Source organism: Hippoglossus hippoglossus, chromosome 4 (genome assembly GCF_009819705.1).
Source record: "Hippoglossus hippoglossus isolate fHipHip1 chromosome 4, fHipHip1.pri, whole genome shotgun sequence".
NCBI lineage: Eukaryota > Metazoa > Chordata > Actinopteri > Pleuronectiformes > Pleuronectidae > Hippoglossus > Hippoglossus hippoglossus.
The window spans coordinates 15,416,446-15,437,205 of record NC_047154.1 but is presented as its reverse complement, the minus strand read 5'-3'; the positions used below and the strand labels follow the sequence as shown (position 1 = coordinate 15,437,205).

The window sequence follows — 20,760 nt, the reverse complement described above, 5'->3', positions numbered from 1 at the left end:
GAAAATAGATGAGATAGGGAGTGTTTCTCCGTCCCTGATCCCTTAAAAGTAAAGATATTTACATAAAATATATGATAATTGAATAAATTATAACACCTTCAAATCTAACCAGTGGTTCCTAAGATGTTGTGGTTTATGTTAAAGTGATGTTTAGTTGGGGTACCTGATCGCATTTCAGATGTAAAATATCAATTTTACTTTCATATGTGACAAAGAAAATCAGAGAACCCTGAAATTTGAGAAGTTAAAACCAGCAGATGTTTGGCAAAAAAGACTTCAAACAAATATTGTTTTTAGTGGTTCAATAACAAATAAATAACCCCCTCAAGCTCTCACCTTGTTGTGCGGTATTCAAGGCCCATAGAATTTCAAATATTTAACGAAAAGTAATTACTACGGAAAAATGCAAAGTAACTATTTGTGGCAAAGAATTTTTTTTTTTTTACCTTTTCATAAATTTATACATGGCCCCTCAAACTTATCTTGGAACGAGCCACACCTCAGGACTACAAAATGTAAAAAACAACTCCACCTCAGCTACAACAGTAAGCTACTAAGCATCAATAATTAAAAGACAACATATGACAGTATACCAGGTACCGGGTTGCAGAATGTGTACTTTTACTTTCGATACTTTTAACACACTTCAGCTTTGTACACAGGACTGAGTCCTCCTGCCGCGGCTGCAGATTCCGACCGGGCCCTTTGCTACATGTCTTCCCCTCTTTCTCTCCGCCTCACAATGATTAACTTTGTCCTGTCAAATAAAAACTTAAGGCACAACAATATATTAAAAACCCAAATGTAAGCGTTTAGCTGATAACAGAACATTAATAATACAACACGTTGGAACTTTTACTCAAATAAGGGATCTGAGTACTTCTTCACCACTGTCACAGTAAGTATCTGATTACCTTGATTGCAGAGTGTGACCATGGCTGTGTTTATGTGTTGTGGGGCCCCAGGGTGTGTCCCTCTACTGACCCCCCCGACAAATTCAACTCTGCTTCTGTTCAACAGTGTGTGAGGCCCTGCATGTGGGCAGATACCTGCTTTGGTTGATTGGCAATGCAGCTTTGAACATGTCAAGTCAGTTCACACAGTTTTCTATGGGTGTTGTCTTTAACACAAATGTGGTAGAAGTTCACCAACTAGACAAAGGGCCTTTGTACAAACATAATCTGAATTCACTAAATTATTTTTGGAGTCGATCCTCTGTTCACTCTTAAAATCGCTTTTTGTTGCCATCTGGACTTCAATGTATAGCTTACCCCTATTTTCCACAAATGTGCATGTTGTGTTTCAGAGGCCACACATCTAAACTGATCTGTTGTTGAATTGTGTTATTTGAAAGTAACACTGTCGTTTGTTGACTCAAAGTAAACCCACAGATTAGTTAGATCCTTAGAGTGAGTGTCCTGCTCTCGTCTTTTTTTTGTTTTTTTTCTGGGCTCTGTTTTAACATGAACCCAAGTCGAGTTTGACAGGAGATTTAACAAATATAAGGGCAGTGTTGCCACATGTAGGAAAAACAGTATGTGGCTGTTTGTATCCCGTCCAGACCGAATCAACCAAGAAATCTCTCGGATGACATAAGGGCAGAGAAACAGCCCACTGAGCAATAGAGGTCTTTTGATAGATCAACTCCTTCCAGCTCAAATTCAATGGTTTAACAAAACACGCCTGCTTTGATTATTATCAGGTTAATGGCACAGCAGTCACACACTGAGTGTGAAGTCGTGCTGCAGCTTGTTTTAACATCTTCACATGCTGGCAGATTTAACGATAAAGTTGAGTCATGCTGATGTCATTTAAAACTCCCCTCTTACTCATGCTCAACCTGGCTCTTAATGGTTTAAGTCACATGTCACAGATGCAGATTTGTCTGTTTCTATTGGTAATAGAATATTTCATCATCAGCTCAACTCATGTGCGGAGAACCACAGGGTTCCACTTTTGGCCCACGTTTAATTTCCCTTTATAAGCTTCCATTATTTCAGATGGAGTCTCCTGTCATTGCTATGCAGATGATACAGAAGTTTACTCATTGATTCCACCATAATGTTAGTCATCTGAGGAATTCAATTGAATGTATCACAGCTAATGAGAAACAGATGTCTTGTATAACGTTCTGCAGATAAATTCAGAAGAACTGGCCGCCAGTTATATGACGGAGCTAAGTCCCTATTCTTATAGCCATAATGTAAGATATTCCAAACAACACCAACACTTGCTGGGTCAAGACTGGTAACTAAGGGTGACCAGGCTTTTGCCATCAGGGCCCAGAGGCTCTGGTAATCCAGTCTGTGGAGATTAGACAATCCAGCACCAAAATGTATACATTTTTATAGGGAAGAATTTGAATGGCTGATTTTTAACTGGTCTTAATGGATGTTGTTCTTTTTCTTTGACTTATTTGTTCTGTGTTGTTTATTCCCATATATTCTGTAAATTACTTTGTGACCGTGTTTAGATAAGTGCTACAAAATACGGTTTTATCATCATTTACTATTATTATGATGATGAAATTAAGAGAAACCGTTGGAGCTCATTTATTTTGTGCAGAGGAAATTCATAGATCTCTGTCGTCATTACCATTTCATATCAGGCTCCCACCACTGCTTGTAATATACTGACCTTATAAATAATCACATTCATGTACAGCTTTGACTTCTTACTTCTACTTGCCGTTTGATTCAAAGCTCAGACATCTTCAGCAAAGACAGGAAACATATTCTAACAATGAACAAATAAAAATATCGGCTTTAATGTTGCCTCTTTGACAACACTTGACAAACAACATACATCTAGCATTTTGCATCACGTTGCCTCGACCTGGTGTTTCGAAAACAACAGTCGAGTTCATAACAGCGGTGAATCCAGCTCTTTGGTAACTAATACATATGCATGCCTGAAATAGGTCCAGTAAACTCCTTAGCGATATCCTGAACTCCAACAGACACAGTTCAATAACAGGTTGGTCTTTTAGTCCCAGTTCCAACTCTTCAGCCTGAGCTCCAGTTTCATGAGAATATTGCCCTTCACAGAAAGGTTATTTCTACGTATCCCAGGGAGGCATCTGTCGTCTGCGTCAGATGTGTGAGGTCCTGTTCCCAGCATCCTCCTCCGCCGTGAACCCTCTCATCTGGAGGTGGGACAGTTGTCAGCTGATCAGCACGATGTCGTCATTTTCTGGAACTCTGACATGATAAAAAAAAACATAGACATGACATCTTCAATGTCTCATCAGCAGCACCATATAAGGAAAAACACGTGCACGGTTTCTGCTTCAGGTCACTAATAAGGATGGTTAACTGATGCATCAGCAAACACCTGTTTTATTGAAGTCACATCAGGGAAAATCTTTTGTTCTAAAACAGTAAAAACGCCTAAAAACTCACTTACCTACTTCAACATGAAATATTCATCAATAAATGAGTAAAAAAAATTAAGATAAATGTACTGTGCCCATGTGTTTAATCAGTGGAAATAAACTAAATGAAAGAAAATGATCTGATGTCAAGCTGTGAAACCACAGCTTGATGAAATGAAAGAATAATTATTATTTTCATCATCAGCGAGTCTTCCAATTATTTTCTCAATTAATCAATTCGCCGCTTTGTTTGTAAAATTTAAGAAGATCGAGAAAGTAGCCAGCTATAATTTCCCACAGCCTTTGTATTGTAATTGCTGAGTTTTATTTGACTGTGAGATGTGACAAAGAGGATCAGCTAAAGTACATTTGTGAAGCTGTACTTATCTCCTGTTGAGCAACTTAATGCCAACACTTTGAACATAATAATCTGATGACAGTCCTGGGAGTTTTTGCTCATGTTATCACATCTCCCAGACTGTTTCTGAGTCATTTTGTTTTACGATGTCACATCCAACTCATAACAAAGGTCAAAGGAATTCAAGATTCAGCAAGACACACGGCTGCTTGTTCAGACTGGTGAGGTCTCTCTACAAAGTGTTGCTGTGGAAATGACCTCATCACAGACACTTTGTAGAATTCAGACCATTGCAAGCGTTATCCTGATTATCTGGGATTTCACCTGAATGTGGGTTTGGCCCTGACACGAAGGCAGACAACGTGCAGATCACAGAGGTCAGAATGTCGGAGATTTCAGTTGATTTCAGGTGAATTTTTGGAATAAAATCATTATGGTAGCAGTGGTGCAGTGGTTAGGGTCACAGGAGGATTGTTCTGAGTCTGAACCCTAGTTCGACCAGGGTCTTTCTGTATGGAGTTTGCATGTTTTCCCCCGTGTCTGTGTGGGTTTTCTCCAGTAACTCCTGCTTCCTCCCACAGTCCAAACACATGCAGCTCTGGGTCAACTGGAGACTCTTGAATTGTCCATAGGTGTGAATGCTTGTTTGTCTCTATATTTGGGTCCTGCGATTCGCTGACCTATCCAGAGTGTACCCGCCTCTTCCCCAATGTCAGCTGGGATTGGCTGCAGACCCTCGTGACCCTCAAAGGATAAAGGGGTATAAGACCTGTTTACATTGAACACCATTATTCAGATATTAATCTGATTAACACAATAGTCTGAATAAGACGCTGCCATGTGAACAGCAGTTTTTGAATAAGCAATTACTGAGTTAAGACATATGGAATTTTCCAACCATAGTCACATTAAGTAGACGCGCATACGTCTTAATTGCAGTACAATGTCTTATTGGAGTTTTCACAGCATTTTGCAAAATCGACATAGGACAGTTCCCGACTGTTTGACGACGCATGTCCTGGATTTGAGTGTAAAAATAACCAGGAGTTGAAGCTTCTGCAAAATAATAGAAAACACACTGGAATGGGTATACGGTGGAATACAATAAATATCATAATCGAAATGATAGGAGGTACAGAGGTTATGTTTTTGTTAGTTCGCGTCTCAGAAAATGATAAAAAAATCAGACATGTTTAGGAGTCTGCTCAATTTGTTGCGGATCCAAATAAAAATCTGGATGGAATGAATTTAAATGTGGTTTCATGAGGGGACTGTTGGAGGTATGTGCCACTCAAATGAAAATCTCCCCGTGCATCTTGAAACAGCTTCTTGTGTCTGAAATGTTTGCATCGCAGAGAAACCGCTCAAACTATCTATGTTACATCAAGCCTACAATAAATTGCACATTTCCCCTTTATGATCAGTGGAAGCAACACATTTCACTGCAGTCGGAGTGGGCAGTCGAGACCGTTTCAGCTCAGACTCTCTGTTCCACAATCTGCTGAAGCCAGATTGAGGATGTGAATGTGTTTTCCATCTGTCGTATGGACTCGTTTTCTTTGGAAATCCAATCCTTTATGTACAGATTCGTGCTTTTCTCTGTCAAATCTCTTTCAGACATAATATCCAGTATTACACTATATGTAATCACAAACCATTCATGAGCCGCAACCAATACATTCCAGCCTTAGGTGAAGAACTCCTGTAACCGAAGTGTCAGGTACAACCTTTATACTTGTCCACTCAACACTCACTTTCATTCATTAAAATACAAACCTGATTTACCAGTTGCATCTTAGTAACATATTTGAAATCCAAATAGAGAGTCATGCTTACTTTCCAAACAAGACGACTGCAGCGGAGGAGGATAAACAGTCGGAAGAGGCTAATTACAGATGAAATTTCATCCAATGAGCTGAAATGTTTGGGCAAAGTGATGATTTAATTTTTGACAGTGATGCTCATAAAGAGGAAATCTTAGTCAGGACGGAGGCTGCAAATGGCTGCGAATAAACAAATTTGTAACCTGACGAGAGAACTCCTAATGACAGGAAGTCAGACGACTCTGAAAGGCCACTGGTTTTTTTACGTTCATTTCAACGGGGGCAATGCACATTCAGCTGCCGCTCCTGCACTATTACAAATGATCACTTAATGGTTCTGTAACTGAAACTGCACTTCCTCAAACACTTAAAGACGTCCTGAGCAGAAGGGCCAGACAAGCAGGAGCAGACCGCACAGGGTAAGTGTTAATGTCTGGTACAACCATAGTGGTGAGGAGCCACATAAATCCATTAAATACTTAAAAACTGAAAAGTTAACTTTTCTATCGCAACTGCAGTGCTTTTCCACAGATTTTTACAGATTGAGCAAACATTTGAGACGCAGAAAATAATCGCTCGATGACAAATGACTTCTCTGGGGAAAAAACAAGATTCAGAGTGCAAGGACGTTTATGGAAAAACAAGCCTCCTGTTTACATTGAAACTATTTCCTGGACATAAACTTAATTGATCATTAGCAGGAAAACTGAATAATACATGAGTTAGTTTTATGAATCTTTAATAAAGCACAATCAAAAGTGGGAGAAGGAAACCATAAGTGCCGATTTAAGGTTTAAATCTGAAACTTTCCCATTTGTATAGCGGATCAAGTCCCGTATAAAACAAAACCCCACATGCACTAAACTTCGCTGAGCGCCACATTAAACTTTCACCCATCACACTTGAATCATAACTCTGTCCCACTAACCGCTGAGCCTCAGCAAAAAACTTCTCCATTTGACGAAAAAAACCTCAGTGTCGACCGTGGTTTATTTGAGAGGTAACACAGTAGGGGGGGGGGGGGTGAGGGGGTGCAGCGTCCCAGCGTACTCCCTCTGTCTCTCTGTAATCAGCCCATCACTGGGTGTGTCTGCATAGCTCCCACCACTAATTTCATTGCTCTCAGACCACGTTCAGGCCGAGCCAAACCGCAGCGAGGAGGAAACTCCGCTGCAGTCTGCTGCTGCCTGGCCATGATGGAGGTTGGCTCAGGAAGAAGGAACGAGCAGAAAACAGAGGGACGTATAGACACATATGATGACTTGCTGTAGTGTAATGTAGCAACTCTAAATTTACTCTGCGACTTGCATCTATAGGGACTGTTGCTCATATTTCCACATGAAGTGAGCTCAGTTCTGTCGCTGTGTGCTTGTGAACGATATATGACACAACGGGAAATCAAACTGTATTGTAGTTTTGACTTATTTAACTCCTGGTACATCTCTCGCAAAAGAAATTAAGAATTAAACTGTTTCCGCCGACAACTGCGAATAAAGAAAAGACAAAAGGTTTCAGATTTTGTCTTTCACATATGAGGAACGCAACCGGAGATTCTCCGGGTCAAACGTTTCAGATGAAAACAGGGAAATGTCCGAACATTCGGGTCAGGGGTGACACCTGCGTACAGCATTCAAGAGGCAGGACGTGATGTTGAAATTCTGCGTTTTGGTTTACATCGGCCCTTATCAAAAAAAAAAAATCTCAGATCTCGTTGTCTTTCCCAGTTCACATCTTACTCAGGATACATGTAGAAGACAGAAATGTTTGTGTTCTTTTTGTTTACTTTAGTCTGTCATGTGTTAGAAATGTCACACACACACACGTACACTACTGGCTGTACATTTTCCAGACATTTTTTCCTACTGTATTCTCACATGGGCTCACCTGCCAGACCCCTACTATCAGAGGGGTCTGGCAGGAAAAACTTCTGGAGAATGTCCGCAGCAACTGACTCGGACATTAGCATTCTCACATACAACCCCTCCGGATAAAGTCAGGAGAACATCCAGAGTTCAGTTCATGTCTGAAGGCAGCTTTAAACGACATGTGATGCTTCCCACGTTGACAACAGCCGCCTCTTGTTTGGAGCAAACAGCAGAAAACGTGACCTTGATAATGAAAGAGTGTCAACACAGCGCTGCCAATGCTGTTTGTTTGACATCAATGATTCTGTGGGAGGTGCAGTGCAAAAAAAAAGACCACAACTATGATCTCGGAGCAACAAAGACGTCACCACAAATGAAAAAGCACAACCGTTTTTTTCAGACAAATCCTGAGAAACTCTTCAGCTGAAGCCTACAAGTGGTTTTAAACAATGTCACCTCTGTGTTTCAGTCATGTTTTTGTAGTGAGGCTCCCAGCCAGGTTTCTGTGTGTGTGAATGAAAATTAAACATTATCACTGGGGTCGCTGTCATACCGTTGGCAGCAGCAGAGCAAAGAGTCCCTGATGTGAACATCTGCCTGACTGCTCTCCTCCACCACAGGGAAATCTTTCTGCTCTCTGAGGAACTTGTGCAGGTCCGTCAACGGGAAACCATCCCTCTGGTAGTTCTGTGAGCACCAACAGAAATCATTCATCAGTGTAACAGACGCTTTTAGACGTAATGACTTATTTCACAGTGGATGATAAAGAGGAAAAATGTAGACGCGTTCTCTGAAGGACAGTTAAGTAAACAACTAAAAATGAAAGTGGACAGATTTAACGGACAGTAAATATTCGTGGGAGGATTTCAAAATGTCGAAATGAACATTTGCTGCAAACCTTGTTACCAATTTGCTTGTTCTGCTGATTACTTATTATGTATTACTTATAATGTAAGACAAAAGAAAGCCGTAAAAACATCATAATAATTAAAGATCAACTTTCTGTAGATCAATAATCCAACAATCTGCAAATCATTCCAGCTCCAATTTCCATTCCTGTAAAAGAGTAAATTTGAGTTGTCTTCTCAGAAATCTGCAAAATATTTCTAATGAATTGCATGATTTTCTCTTGGTGAACTCCCTTTAATGATGTAGAAGGCTTAAAAGCTAAATTCACAGATTCACGTCCCTCAGGCTCAGTTAACAGGCGAACGAGTACCTTGATGGTCTCGTAGGCGTCCGTGATGAGGGCGATGAAGAGCGACAGCACCATGTAAATGAACAGGGAGATGAAGGAGTAGAGGTACGCCCGACTGAAGAGCCACACCAGCGTGTTCTTGTCCTTCAGCTGGGCGAAGGTCTCGAACATGTCGTCACCGTTCACCAGGGAGAACAGACACTCGGCCACGCGACTCAGGCCCTCGAACTAGGACACGTGGACGAGGAGACATTAGACTTACACAGTAAACACGCAATAATTAGTCATCACAAAGACAGTCAGTCAGACCAGTGGCTGCGTACCTGGACGTCTGAATCCACACAGAGAGGTTAAAGATCATAAGCAGGAAAAAAGAAGAAGAAGGAAAACATATGTACGTATATCTCTGATGTTTCTAATGGAATGTTTCAAAATAAAACTAACTGAAGAGGAATAAATAACACATTTATAACCAATGAAGATGAAGATGCTGTAGGGTCTTTATTTAAACTATTAAGTCTGTAAAAACACCAAGAAAAATGAACAAAAGCGCAGGGGAGTTAGAATTATTTGCTCCTCCTGTGCAACACTCTACTTTTATGGGACATAGGTTTAATTTCTCCATTTCAGTTTTTATTTAGACAGTTTTTACCTGTTCCATTTTAAATTTGATGTGCTTATGACTAGTGTGTTTTATTTTGCTGCCATTTTAAAGCACTTTGTGACATGTATTTTGAAAGGTTCTCTATAAACAAAGTTTATTATTATTTATACTTTCATTAAACCTAAAGAAAATAATAATAATGGTTGCGGAACCTTTTTTCCTATCATGGGTCATTTCGACGTTTACAAACATGCTTTCATGGCCGTAGACCTTCTGAATTATCACGGCACCTTCTCGAATGTGACGGCTGGGGCTGCGTCTCTACGGAGAGGCTAGTTTTCCAGGTATGGGTCAGTCTTGAACTGACATTTGCAGGGGTCAGTTTTGAAAAGAAGTGCAAACAGTGATGCAAACTTCAGTGTCTGTCTCCTCAGGACTAACACACACACTTTGGTAGTTGATGGCAGGTTTCCACAGTAAACAGCTTAACAAATACGTTCAGTTACTTCTTGTTTACTTTGTTGATGTCAAGCTGCAGGTTCCTACAGAGACTCAAGAAGGAGCAGGGGGTGTAAAACACCAAAGTGTGTGACAGTTGACAGAGGTGGACTGATGAAGACAGAAAGGCAAAACACTCCAGACTGATGTTTAAAAGAAGCAGAGTTCTCCAGGATGAGATCGTATCTAAAAACAACATCCCACTGCGACGGTATGGATGCAGGTCACAGCACTTGAGGACGTGTGGAACAGCCTGAGAACATTCTCTGTTTATTCCCTCGGTAAATACTCTGAGGATCCTGGAAGGGCTGACGGCACTCGACAGGGGACTCCCCCTTCTGCCACAATGTAAATATCATGATGGAGTCTCAGAGGACACACTAAAGGAACTGGAACCTGCAGCCGAAGGCAGCCCTGCACCTCACTTTCACTTCTACTGATCCCAGAGGAACTGAAAACGAAATTTAATATTAAGTGTTCTTTTGATTGATATTACCTTTTGACACACTTTGCATCCACCCACAACTTATTTACGCTTCGGTTTGGGGACTATCAACACATTTCTATTGCTCGTGAGACGTGGCTGATCTCAGTCTATCTCACATCTGTCCTCGTCAGCAGTATGAGCTCTGCCTTGTTTAGATGCCAACATGCTGCTCACACTTCCGTAAATAATTTATCTTAACAGGCAAGGGCGGCCACACACACATAGTTTTTCCCGATGACACTTGTTGTCCGAGGATGGCTACCATCTGTTCCGAAGTCATGGTCCTTGCCTGCTCAATTCTCCCCCAAAGTAAAGCTAAATTATCTTTGGCTTTTATATTTTCAGAACATACAAAGAAAAACATCATGTTGTAATGTAGCCTCTGGGTTGTCTTATGGTTATTTCTCGTTATTTCTTTTAAAAATCCTTCATTCTGTTATTTATTATATCCTGTGCATTTCTCTCTCTGGTGATTGAACTTAAAAGAAGTTAAGAAATTAAACATTTTGAGCCGTTAAAATAAAATCCCTGTGGTTTAAAAAAGAATCCCCAAGACTGGTGGCTTGGAGGTTTACATTGCATGAATCCTCAAGTCCAGGGATGTTGTTACACGTCATCTCACTACATCTCTCTGCCCTTTTTCTCAACTTATATATATTTATTTCCATATAATCTTTTTATCCAAAAAAGAAAAACACGTTTCTGGTCATTTGAAGCAGTGAAAAAGATGCTAATTTCTGCACATGCATGAATGTGTCACACTTAAAGATTCTCTTAGAATCAAATCCTCTAAGGCACAGAGAGCTGCTGTCATCACTGAAACCAGAGGATTATTGGCAAAACATATACTGGCACCTAGTGGCAATACAGTATATTTTCAGACTGATAGACAGAAGCCAAATGCCACATAAAGTTATTCGAAGACAAGGAAAAGTCGGTCTTTTCTTCAGGCTGTAAAACTGAAACTGGAAAATGTATCAACCAATTTTGAGAACGATCCAATATTAATCACCTGTAATAGTTCAAAAAGGTTTACGTGGGACAGAACACCGGGACCTTTCACTCGAATGAAACTGAATAAAACGTTCCCACCGCTGTGTGCTACTTTTGCATTAGTCTTGAATGTTAACGTGTATTAATTAACTTGGTTGTGATTGGTCAATGAGCTCAGTCCCAGAACGTGCATGTAGCATACTCATGTGCACCCTAAACAACGATGAAGAATTAAAAAAATATATAGTATGTTAAGTTGAGTTTTACGATATGTAAACAAAACAAATTATTTCAACTGACTCGGCTGAAAACTTGGTTATTTTACTTGGAAATGTTCATCATATCCATATTGCCCGGTGTACACAGCTAATCAATATTTGAAATTCAATATTTAAATCAATAGTCACTGTCAATCCATTGCTTGCCTTTGTTTTGCATTAGTCCAGAGTTGGAAATAAACAATGACTGAGACGCTAAATAATTATTGTCTTGTTTTAAATATTATTTTTCTGGTTAAGTTTGTTAACTCCTTGACGTGGATCACCTCGTTTTTAAGGGGTTTGTTAGTTTGTTCGTCCATTTGCCGTTTTTTTCCACCATGCAACCAAAGGCAGCAGTGACTGAGAAGAAAACATTTCTGTGCACACCCTTAGCCAACATGAACATTTGCATTAGGCTGCTTTACGCGGGTTCATGGTGTCACCCCCCCCCCCCCTCCTCTCACTTGTTCCATTGTGATCTACACTGATCTCATTCACGGCCTCCTCCCAACTGACTGAAAACCGTTATAGCAACAGAGAACTTGAATCCATGGACACAGAAAAGCAAGTGTCCCATAAACTGATAACTTCTGTTCTCTAATCTGAACTTCAGGTGCCTTCTCTCCCCACACCAGCCCGTTGGTTACCTTCTCGTGGTACGGGCCCAGAACGATCCACCCGCAGAAGGTGTAGCCCAGGTAGATCATGCCGGCACAGCAGCAGAAACGCAGGACCTTGGGGAAGGCGGCTTTCATAGTTAAAATCAGCACCTGCAGCAGAAACACGGGAAGAAGCAGACAAGAAGTTCAATCGAGACCAAATCATGAAAAGAAATAGTTAAAGACAGACATGGACTTAAAAACAACCTGTGATATAAAATTGAGCATCTTAAATCTCACAGTTGCTCAAAGTTTCAAATAAAAATGGAACTAGCCTCTCAACAACTGCCGACATGTTGACAATACAAAGACACACAGTCTGCACACAGCTGGTTGTTTGTGATGTAGTTCATTCAGATTCTTATTTTCTACTCCAACAAACAACACATTCTTAAAACCATCTTTCCACAGCTGTGCGTTTTGTCCTTTTTTCTATTTGTATACTGAAGTCTGTATTTGTTGAACTGTGTCAGTCCTGCCTACGGCCGTAAATTAGCATTCTTACTCACCAGCATATTTAAATTGGTATTTTATACTAATGTTCTTTAATATGCTCTGTGCCTATCAAATAAACAAATATATGAGAATAAGAAAAGGCCTCGTGAAATGATGTAAAGTTTTAGGCTTAGACTCACGTTGTATTTCTGGAAGTATCCCAGGTACCTGATCACACTGACCCACACCATTAAGGTGGATGTTCCCAGGAAGATACTGCACACGTCATAACTGGTCAAACTCTACAAGAGAGAGAGAAGAGAGTAAAAAACAGAGATGACAGTTTGCTTTTAGTCTTAGGTTTGTTGTTGTATTATGAAACCTGGCCTGAGTGAAACAATAAAAGCTTTGTAGGAAAAGATTCAGATTTAAAACAAAAAATGGTTTTACTGGGCTCTGTATTTGTGTTGTAGTGCAACCTGACTGGTGTGGATTATTTCACTAGCGCTCAAAGTGCTATGAGGAAATGCAGTAAAGGAAATTCCCATGCTTGGTTTACTTAAGTTTTTCCTTCACATTGAGGATCTACTTTCAAATAGAACGTTGTCCTTGTTGGTAAATCCAGTAAATTTAACCTGTTGAACTTCCTGTCCATCAGCAGATTTCATAAGGAAATACCTTGTTCCTTGTTCCCTCGTCCCAGCAAATAATATTATTTCTCAGTTGCTTAATAAATAACAGAATGTAAAATCAAAGGGGACGCTGACTACTCAAAACGTAAGTTTGTTTCTTCATTTTTTCCTGATCTGATGGAAACACCAGCTTTCTCTCACGCTCTTGTTAATGATCATTTAACTGGAAAATAAGAAAGTACACACACAGGGACTTTACCCTCTCTTTTCTATTGCATTTATTTTACATAACCCGCTGCAGTAATATTGGCCAGTCACCTTTGGACTGAAGATAAGAGAAACACTATCTATATAAAAGACAGTTCAGGACAAATGTTTACCTTTGTTTGTATTTCCATCTTTAATATGGTTCCAACTATGGCCAAGAGGTCGCTGACGATGACGAGGACGTACCAGCCGTTCAAAAACTCCGTCTGATCGTCCTCACACACTTTACGATTGTAGTTCTCGTGGAACAATCTGGAGAATCTCTGAAAACATAACGATGCAATATGGATTACGACACATGTGGCATGGATAGTGGTTTAGATGCTGTATCAATGGGTATTTTAATGAAGTTTGCTTATTGTTTGAGGGAAATGAGAAAGAATGTAGAATCAGGAAAGACAGGAAGAGGAAGAGGAAGAAGAAGAGAAGAAATAAAAACGTCCTGTATGATGTTTCGCAGAGTGAGCAGAGGCCGTGAGAGTCCTGACCTGGAGTAACCTGACGGCCAGCACGATGGAGCGGCTGCACAGCACGGCCGACGTGAGGCAGATCAGGATGACAAAGCCGTCGAATATCAGGAGGTAGTGTGTGTTCTTCTGAGCTGAAACAGACAGAGTGTGTGAGAGGGACTGTTCCTCTCCTACATAACTCCCTCACACTCGTCTCTGATAACAGCGACTTCCAGAGAAAATAATTGTCTTATTGTATCTCGTGTTTTTCTTACTGGGTCATATTTCCATCTTATTTTCCATTATTTCATAAATAACAAAATATAATTTTTAGATATTATATATATATATATATATATCTTGTCTACAACTGAGCTGCATTTCAAGTGAATGGTGCTTTAGAAAATATTATTATGATATTTTATTATTAAATGACATGGCCATGGATGCTCAAATAAGATAAATAAAAAAATATTAATTTCCTTCTCTTCTCTTCATTTCATCTCAACTTATTTTGCAGGGTATACTAGAAAAACTTCTTTATCTGGTTATATTTTTGTAAAATTTCTGTCTTACTTTCAATGATTACCTCCACCGACGAGACGACATCTTCACCTGTGTCTGTTTGCTGGTGTATTTTTTTTGCAGAATTATACAAAAACGTCTAAACACCTAACCTGGTGGTGGGAGGATTCCTGGGCCTGAGAGGAATCCGTTACATTTTGGAGCGGATGCAGATTATTTTTTACTTTCTTGCAATGTGTTTTACAAAAAATGTATCATTTAGGTTATCGGATCACTTCCTTTATATATTTTTTACTATAAGAACCAGACAATCATTCTAGTTTGTTGTTATATTTCCCCCTTTGGTTTGACAACTCTAACTTACCTGTTCCTGATATCTTCCAGTCCGTGCATGCGCAGCTCTGAGTGTCTATGTCCAGGAATATTTTCACCTTCCCGCTGTGACACTGGTTATCAAATGTTATCTAAGGACAAGGGTAAAAGGAAAGTAAATGAGTTAAACAATGCAGTTGCATTTAAAAATGTGTAAGATCAATGTTTAGCTTTTAAGTTTCTGGAAGCTCTCCACACTGTGTCACTCAATGATGGGAGGTGTGAGAGTGTTTCACCAGCTCATGTCAGTTTATAATAATAACAGAGAGCTTCTGAACTGTACCGTGACATAGAAGGAGTAGCAGTCAGGCAACTCCCGTGAACGCACTGTCTGCAGATTGATGCCCTTCAGCTGGAAGGTGATTTTGATGTCGACGAGCCTGAAACCGAAGAGGATGAAGTGGAGTTTTAAATAAAAAGTCATTTTAATGTTAGCGGCAGTCACAGTGTATTGATGGAGTTGTGTACCTGTAAAAGTCCAGAATAAAAAAGGAGGAGTTGTAGAGTGTCTGCAGGTTTCCAGTCTTTGGATCATGTGACGTGCAAACTGAGAAACAGACAAACATACTCTTGATTTTACAGTTTAAGTAAAATAACATAAAGATTCTCTAATTGGGTCATACTGTGTGATACAGTACAAATCCAAACTGAAAGTTTTTGCCGTCTTTTGTGGCCGTCTTTGACCAAATGCACAAACCCCGACACACTGTTTATGATCACAGCACAAATGTGACTGCGGATTTTTAACTGTGACCGTCCCCTCACACCTGTCTCCAGCTGCGCGTCTATGTCGTAGGCCTCGTCCGACGGCTCCACGCTGCCTCTCTTGTAGTGCTCTTTGCACATGACCAGCGGGAGCAGGTTGCCGTCGTCATCCTTGGGGTAGGTGATGGGACCCGTAGAGAGCCGGCCCAACTGGCTGTACTGTAAATATCACACACCTCAGGTAAAACACACCGTGACAAGGCAGATTACACAACGCTGGAGAGAGTGTCGCCCGTCCTATCGCACACAAAACAACTTAGTTCCACTTTGTTTCACAGGGTTTCCAATAGTTCAAAAGTAGCTTCACAGTTGGGTTTTTAACATGGAAATTTAGAAACCTGGTCAAAAAATATTACTGATCATAACACTATCCAGGTTTGTGATTATAAAAACAGGATACTTCAAAACCCTGATCATAACCGGTATTCTTGTGCATTTGAATATTTACTCCAAGACATTAAAGACAAACAAAGTGTAAACCTCCGCTGAGGCCCAACAGTCCTCTAATGAAACCACAGGAAAATTCACAAAGTCCGGATTTTAATTTGGATCTGCACCAAATTACTCAAACTCATAAATACCAGCCCTCTTAACATGTCTGATTTGTTTTTCATCAAGATCCATTAATTGCTCTCTGGGAAATCAGGGAAAATCAAGGAAAATCTTGAAAAAAAAGTTGAAGAAAGTGAAAAGAAAATCCTGGATCTGCGCCCTGATCTGGATCTGCACTGAAATTGAATGGGTTCGTTCTTGAGTCATTTCCCCTCCACAAAATTTCATGGAAATCAGGTTGATTGTTTTTGCATAATATTGCAAACAAACAAACAAACAGTCATAACCTCCTTGATGGAGGTAAAAATCAAATTGTTCGCCAAATAATCAGATAAGACACTTACGACAAAAATAAAAGGCTTTATTTGCCTATTTGAAAATTAGTATCTTAATTTACCTTTTGACCAAGGGCTGTATTTTCATTTCTTTATGTCCTAACAATAGCAAAAATTTGAAACAACCCTTTTCATCTAAGAAACGGGTAAATCTCATCTCATTCTCATTGGAGGTCAAACTTTCCTTTCACAATAAAGGTTCGATCTTGTCATTACAGAGTGTTGATTTACAACTTAACCCCAAATATGTCAACATCCAGGTCATAACTGGGACTGAAGAAATCCAATGTCTCATGTTCAAGGTAATCAAAGTCAAATTGAATAGATCATCATAAATAATCAATGTTCAGTGGTTTTAACTTCCCCACAACAACCACCTTGAACTGGGCAGTGATGTGAAAGCTCAGGACTCTTCCCTCATCTCCACCATCAACCCTTCAGGACACGAACGCTGCGTTACAGCCACCTCTTTTCATTTCTCTGATATAAAAACAAGAATTGTAAGCTGGGCAGGGTGAACTTGCCTGATCCAGGACATAATACAGGCTCTCGTAGACACCATGTTGGTTGTAGACGGCGACACTGTAGTCGTCCTCATCCACACCAGTGTAGTCCTTCAGGAAGAGGTTTTTCAGGGCCATGGTGTTCTCCTCCTTATAAGACACCACCAGCTGGTTGTTGAGGCCGAACAGGATGAGCTAGAGGACATCACCATGAGAAAACATGTATTGTCACAGGAATAATCGAGAATTTATTCAGTACATTTACAATACAGTTTCTGGAAATGGTATTTGTACTTTTTGGGAAAACTCTTAAAGCCAAACTTTTCACAGTCTGCAGTTGATTTAAAGGTTGGTGCTTACTTCAAAATAACTAAGTCCAAACTTCTCTTTTACATTTTTAAAGGTGTGCTTTCTCAGGACCTGGGGTCTGATTCCACCTGCAACTTTTTATTTTATTCATTTATTGTCTTACTTTGAATCCAGCTCTGATCGTACATACTGTTAAAACCATTTAATGACATTTACATTTATTTTGTTTTTAACTATTTCTCATCTGTAACATCTTTATTCTTAAATTCTTATTTTCCACTGCTGTAATTATTAATAATTACAAGCAGCCAATACCAAATACATCAGACACGTGGAAGGATTCCGTTTATTTCATCATCTTTCATTAGAAAAAGAAAGTAAAACATTTAGATGACATGGAGCCCTGCTTGTTATAAAGTTCCACTCTGATTCATCTGTGCTGCTGCACTTGGCTGCTTGGTTTTGGACGGATTAATGCACGAGGAAACATTTCCGGGGAGGCTCTGCTCTCCAGCTCTTTGCCAATGGACACAAACTCGGCTGCACATACTTGTGTTGTGATCATGACAATCTTCAGGATTTGGACTCCCAGTTTCCAGGGAATGTGTCGTCGGGTCCTGTACTTCTCACACGGGCTCATGAAGTAGTACCTCAGGTCATCTCTCAGCTTCTCCTCGTTCACGACATCTTGAGCCATGACAGAACTGAAACCCACAAAATAAATCATCATGCAGGAGCTGTGTGACGAAGGAAACACTACAAACTGTTCCTGGCCTTGTCCTGTGGTCACCTAAGATTAAAAAAAAAGGACATATTTACTGATGTCAGGAGTTAGAGCTGAAGTTGAAAAAGCAGAAGTTAACGTGTGGCCAGTTATTGCATGAATCATTTTAGTTGAGCAACACATGCAGTGTTTTATAGTGCAGTGGTCATCATCTCTAACAGGAAGGACTCCATGTACTGAGTATACACAGGCTGCATTCATCAGGCAGCCCGGCTTTAAGTCCAAGGTTAGCTCCATGAGTGCACTTTCAATATTTTCCCAACCGTGTGTCCTGCACACACACACACACACACACACACAGACACACACAGACAAACACAGACAAACACACACATTTACAAACATATTTTTCATTTCAGAGTGTGCTGTGTTCTTTACCAGGAACTTATAAAGTAATTAAATAATCCTGTTGTTGTTGTTAGTGAGATAACATTATATTTAAGTTACGTAATTACATATTTTGTTTACTTTGTGACATTTTACAAACAAATGATGACACCTTGGTGCTGATCTACTGTTAAACACCAACAATGAGAACTAGTCCCTCACCTGACTGAGTTGCTCCTCTCCAGATATCGACCCAACAGTTCCATGACTGACTGATTGATCCACGTGGACGCTACAATTGATCGCGTGCGCTTTCTATCGGGTTGACAGTTGATCCGGAGTCAGACCACGTTCAGCACAGAGCTCCTGCGTCACCCAACTTACAACCAGCCAATCAGGACCCGAGTCTCGGGAGGAGCACAGATTCACAACATGTGGTGCGAGGCCCTCCAGCGGCCACTATCATTTACTTCATTGTTTTTTTATTATTGATCAGATTACATGAGACTTACGGAAGCGTATTGCCTTCACTTGAAAAAAAAAAAAGTTCTGTTTTTTCTGAGATAAAGAAAAAACACTGATAGAATGTGTATTTTGTTGTCTTCATATTTTTTTTCAAGTGAATGCAATACGCTTCCGTAGAGACTCTAGTATTATTCATGTTAATATTATTATTGATACTATTATTATTACCAATATTATCAGTATAATCATTATCATTATTATTGGTTGTAGCAGTAGTAGTATCAGTAGTATGTATGTTAATATTATTATTAAACACCAAAGAAGAACAGGCTGATCATCACATAAGGACTTTAGTTTAATATTGAAGTGACATATGTGGATATACTTCAGGTTGTGTCCGTTAAAGTGGTAAATGGATGTTGTCCTGTTCTTTGCAAATTGATGCGTGTGTATGTGAACGGGCATTAAACCATGGCAGTGATGCTGAGCAAAGCAAAAATTCATCACAGACATTTGTTTTTCATAATTATTTTATATTGCAAAATAGTTTTCATTTTAAAATCGGCGACAAATATGGCAAAATCAACAAGAAAAATGTAAATTCTTTAGTGTTCAGCTTCTTCTAAATAGTGACACAATAAAAGAGTCCAACTGTCTCTGTGCCTTAATGACCTGAATGACCTGAGTGTTGGTTGTGAAGCACTGTTGGCCAGATGTTCTTCTGCATTCAAGATGTTTTCCTTTATTTCATATGTTCCAAATTAATAATTTGATATATGTATGTTCTGATTTAAATGAACTGTCACTTGCAGCTGCTACATGGATTTTATAGACTTACATTTTTTTTGTGTTTCTTGTGAGAGAGGACATGAAGACTGAAAGAACACGTGTTGCACACAAGTTGCTGTAAACCGACTTCAACCTGATCACTAACAGAAACACCACTGATATGTTCTGTATTGTAATGGCACTGCCAGATAGAACTCAAACATTTCCAACATAAGAAAACTAAAAAAACAAAGCTCCCTTCTAATCTGTGCTGTTTCTTCCCTGTTTTCACCGAGTTGTAGGTTTCCCACTCGTCACACTATGCATGATACATTATTAAAACAAATTCAGAACATGCAACAAAAAGAACATGCCAAATCCACTGAGAAGTTCTAACCCACAACCGTGGGTCAGTGAGGGGACAGTGCTACCCACTGCGCCACCTATAATAACACATACACATATATGAAGTTAAAGATTTGAGGTTTTACAGTGTGCGTACAAAACCATATTTCTAATGATGTGATCATGAAATACTTGATATCAGACAAGAGGTGTTTTGTTACTAATACACTTGTAATAACTTCAATAAAGGATTGGAAGTAAATTGGAAAATAAAAATAGCAAGTGCCTGTCCAGCTGGAGCGTGACACAACCCTGGAAAACTCTCGTCCTCAGCAACACATCCGCTGAGACTTAAGTCAACTGATGAGAGGCTGTCGAGGAGATTCATCCATTTATAGTTAGATCCGTACAAACACATTTTGTCAGGTATACATACAAAGTGGACCTGTGACCATTTACATATAACATGGACAAATGATGACCTCATAAAGTTTTATGTGGAATCTACAGCAAATAATGCTCCACTAAGTTCACCCGCTGGTCACTTATGAAACTACTGTTGGATGCTAGACCGGCAGGGAACAGAGGGTTTAAAACCGAGGTGTTAAGAGATGACGATGAGTCATGAGAGTAAACCTGTAAAGCTGCAGAACCTGATTAATGCAGATTTAAACATCGCAGCTTATTTATTTTTCAATTTGTGAGAAGGATCATTCTTTTATATTAACATGTCTCAACTGCAATCAGTGATTGACTTCTGAATTCATGAAATTCACAAATTACATTTTCCATTGCACCCAACGGTACTA

General features: G+C 39.7%; 1 protein-coding gene across 1 annotated transcript; it reads right to left on the bottom strand.

Moving 5' to 3' along the window:
- Positions 1-2,450: 2,450 nt before the first annotated feature.
- mcoln2 (mucolipin 2) lies at positions 2,451-18,816 on the bottom strand. The gene is made up of 15 exons (XM_034582436.1): positions 18,596-18,816; positions 17,813-17,966; positions 16,975-17,148; positions 15,566-15,722; positions 15,267-15,345; positions 15,082-15,178; positions 14,791-14,890; positions 13,941-14,053; positions 13,566-13,715; positions 12,754-12,855; positions 12,107-12,229; positions 8,639-8,845; positions 7,973-8,106; positions 2,749-3,200; positions 2,451-2,702 (listed from the first exon to the last, which is right to left on the bottom strand). Exons 1-14 carry the CDS (start codon positions 18,637-18,639, stop codon positions 3,164-3,166), a joined length of 1,671 nt encoding a protein of 556 aa, XP_034438327.1. The 5' UTR covers positions 18,640-18,816; the 3' UTR covers positions 2,451-2,702; positions 2,749-3,163.
- Between the last annotated feature and the right edge of the window lie 1,944 nt (positions 18,817-20,760).

Coding starts and splice junctions, on each gene's coding strand:
- mcoln2 (XM_034582436.1), bottom strand. CDS start 18,639: ATGGAACTGTTGGGTCGATATCTGGAGAGGAGCAACTCAGTCAG. Junction 17,149..17,812: donor TTGTCATGATCACAACACAA/GTATGTGCAGCC, acceptor GATGTCCTCTAG/CTCATCCTGTTCGGCCTCAA. Junction 14,054..14,790: donor CTGGAAGATATCAGGAACAG/GTAAGTTAGAGT, acceptor TGTCTGTTTCAG/CTCAGAAGAACACACACTAC.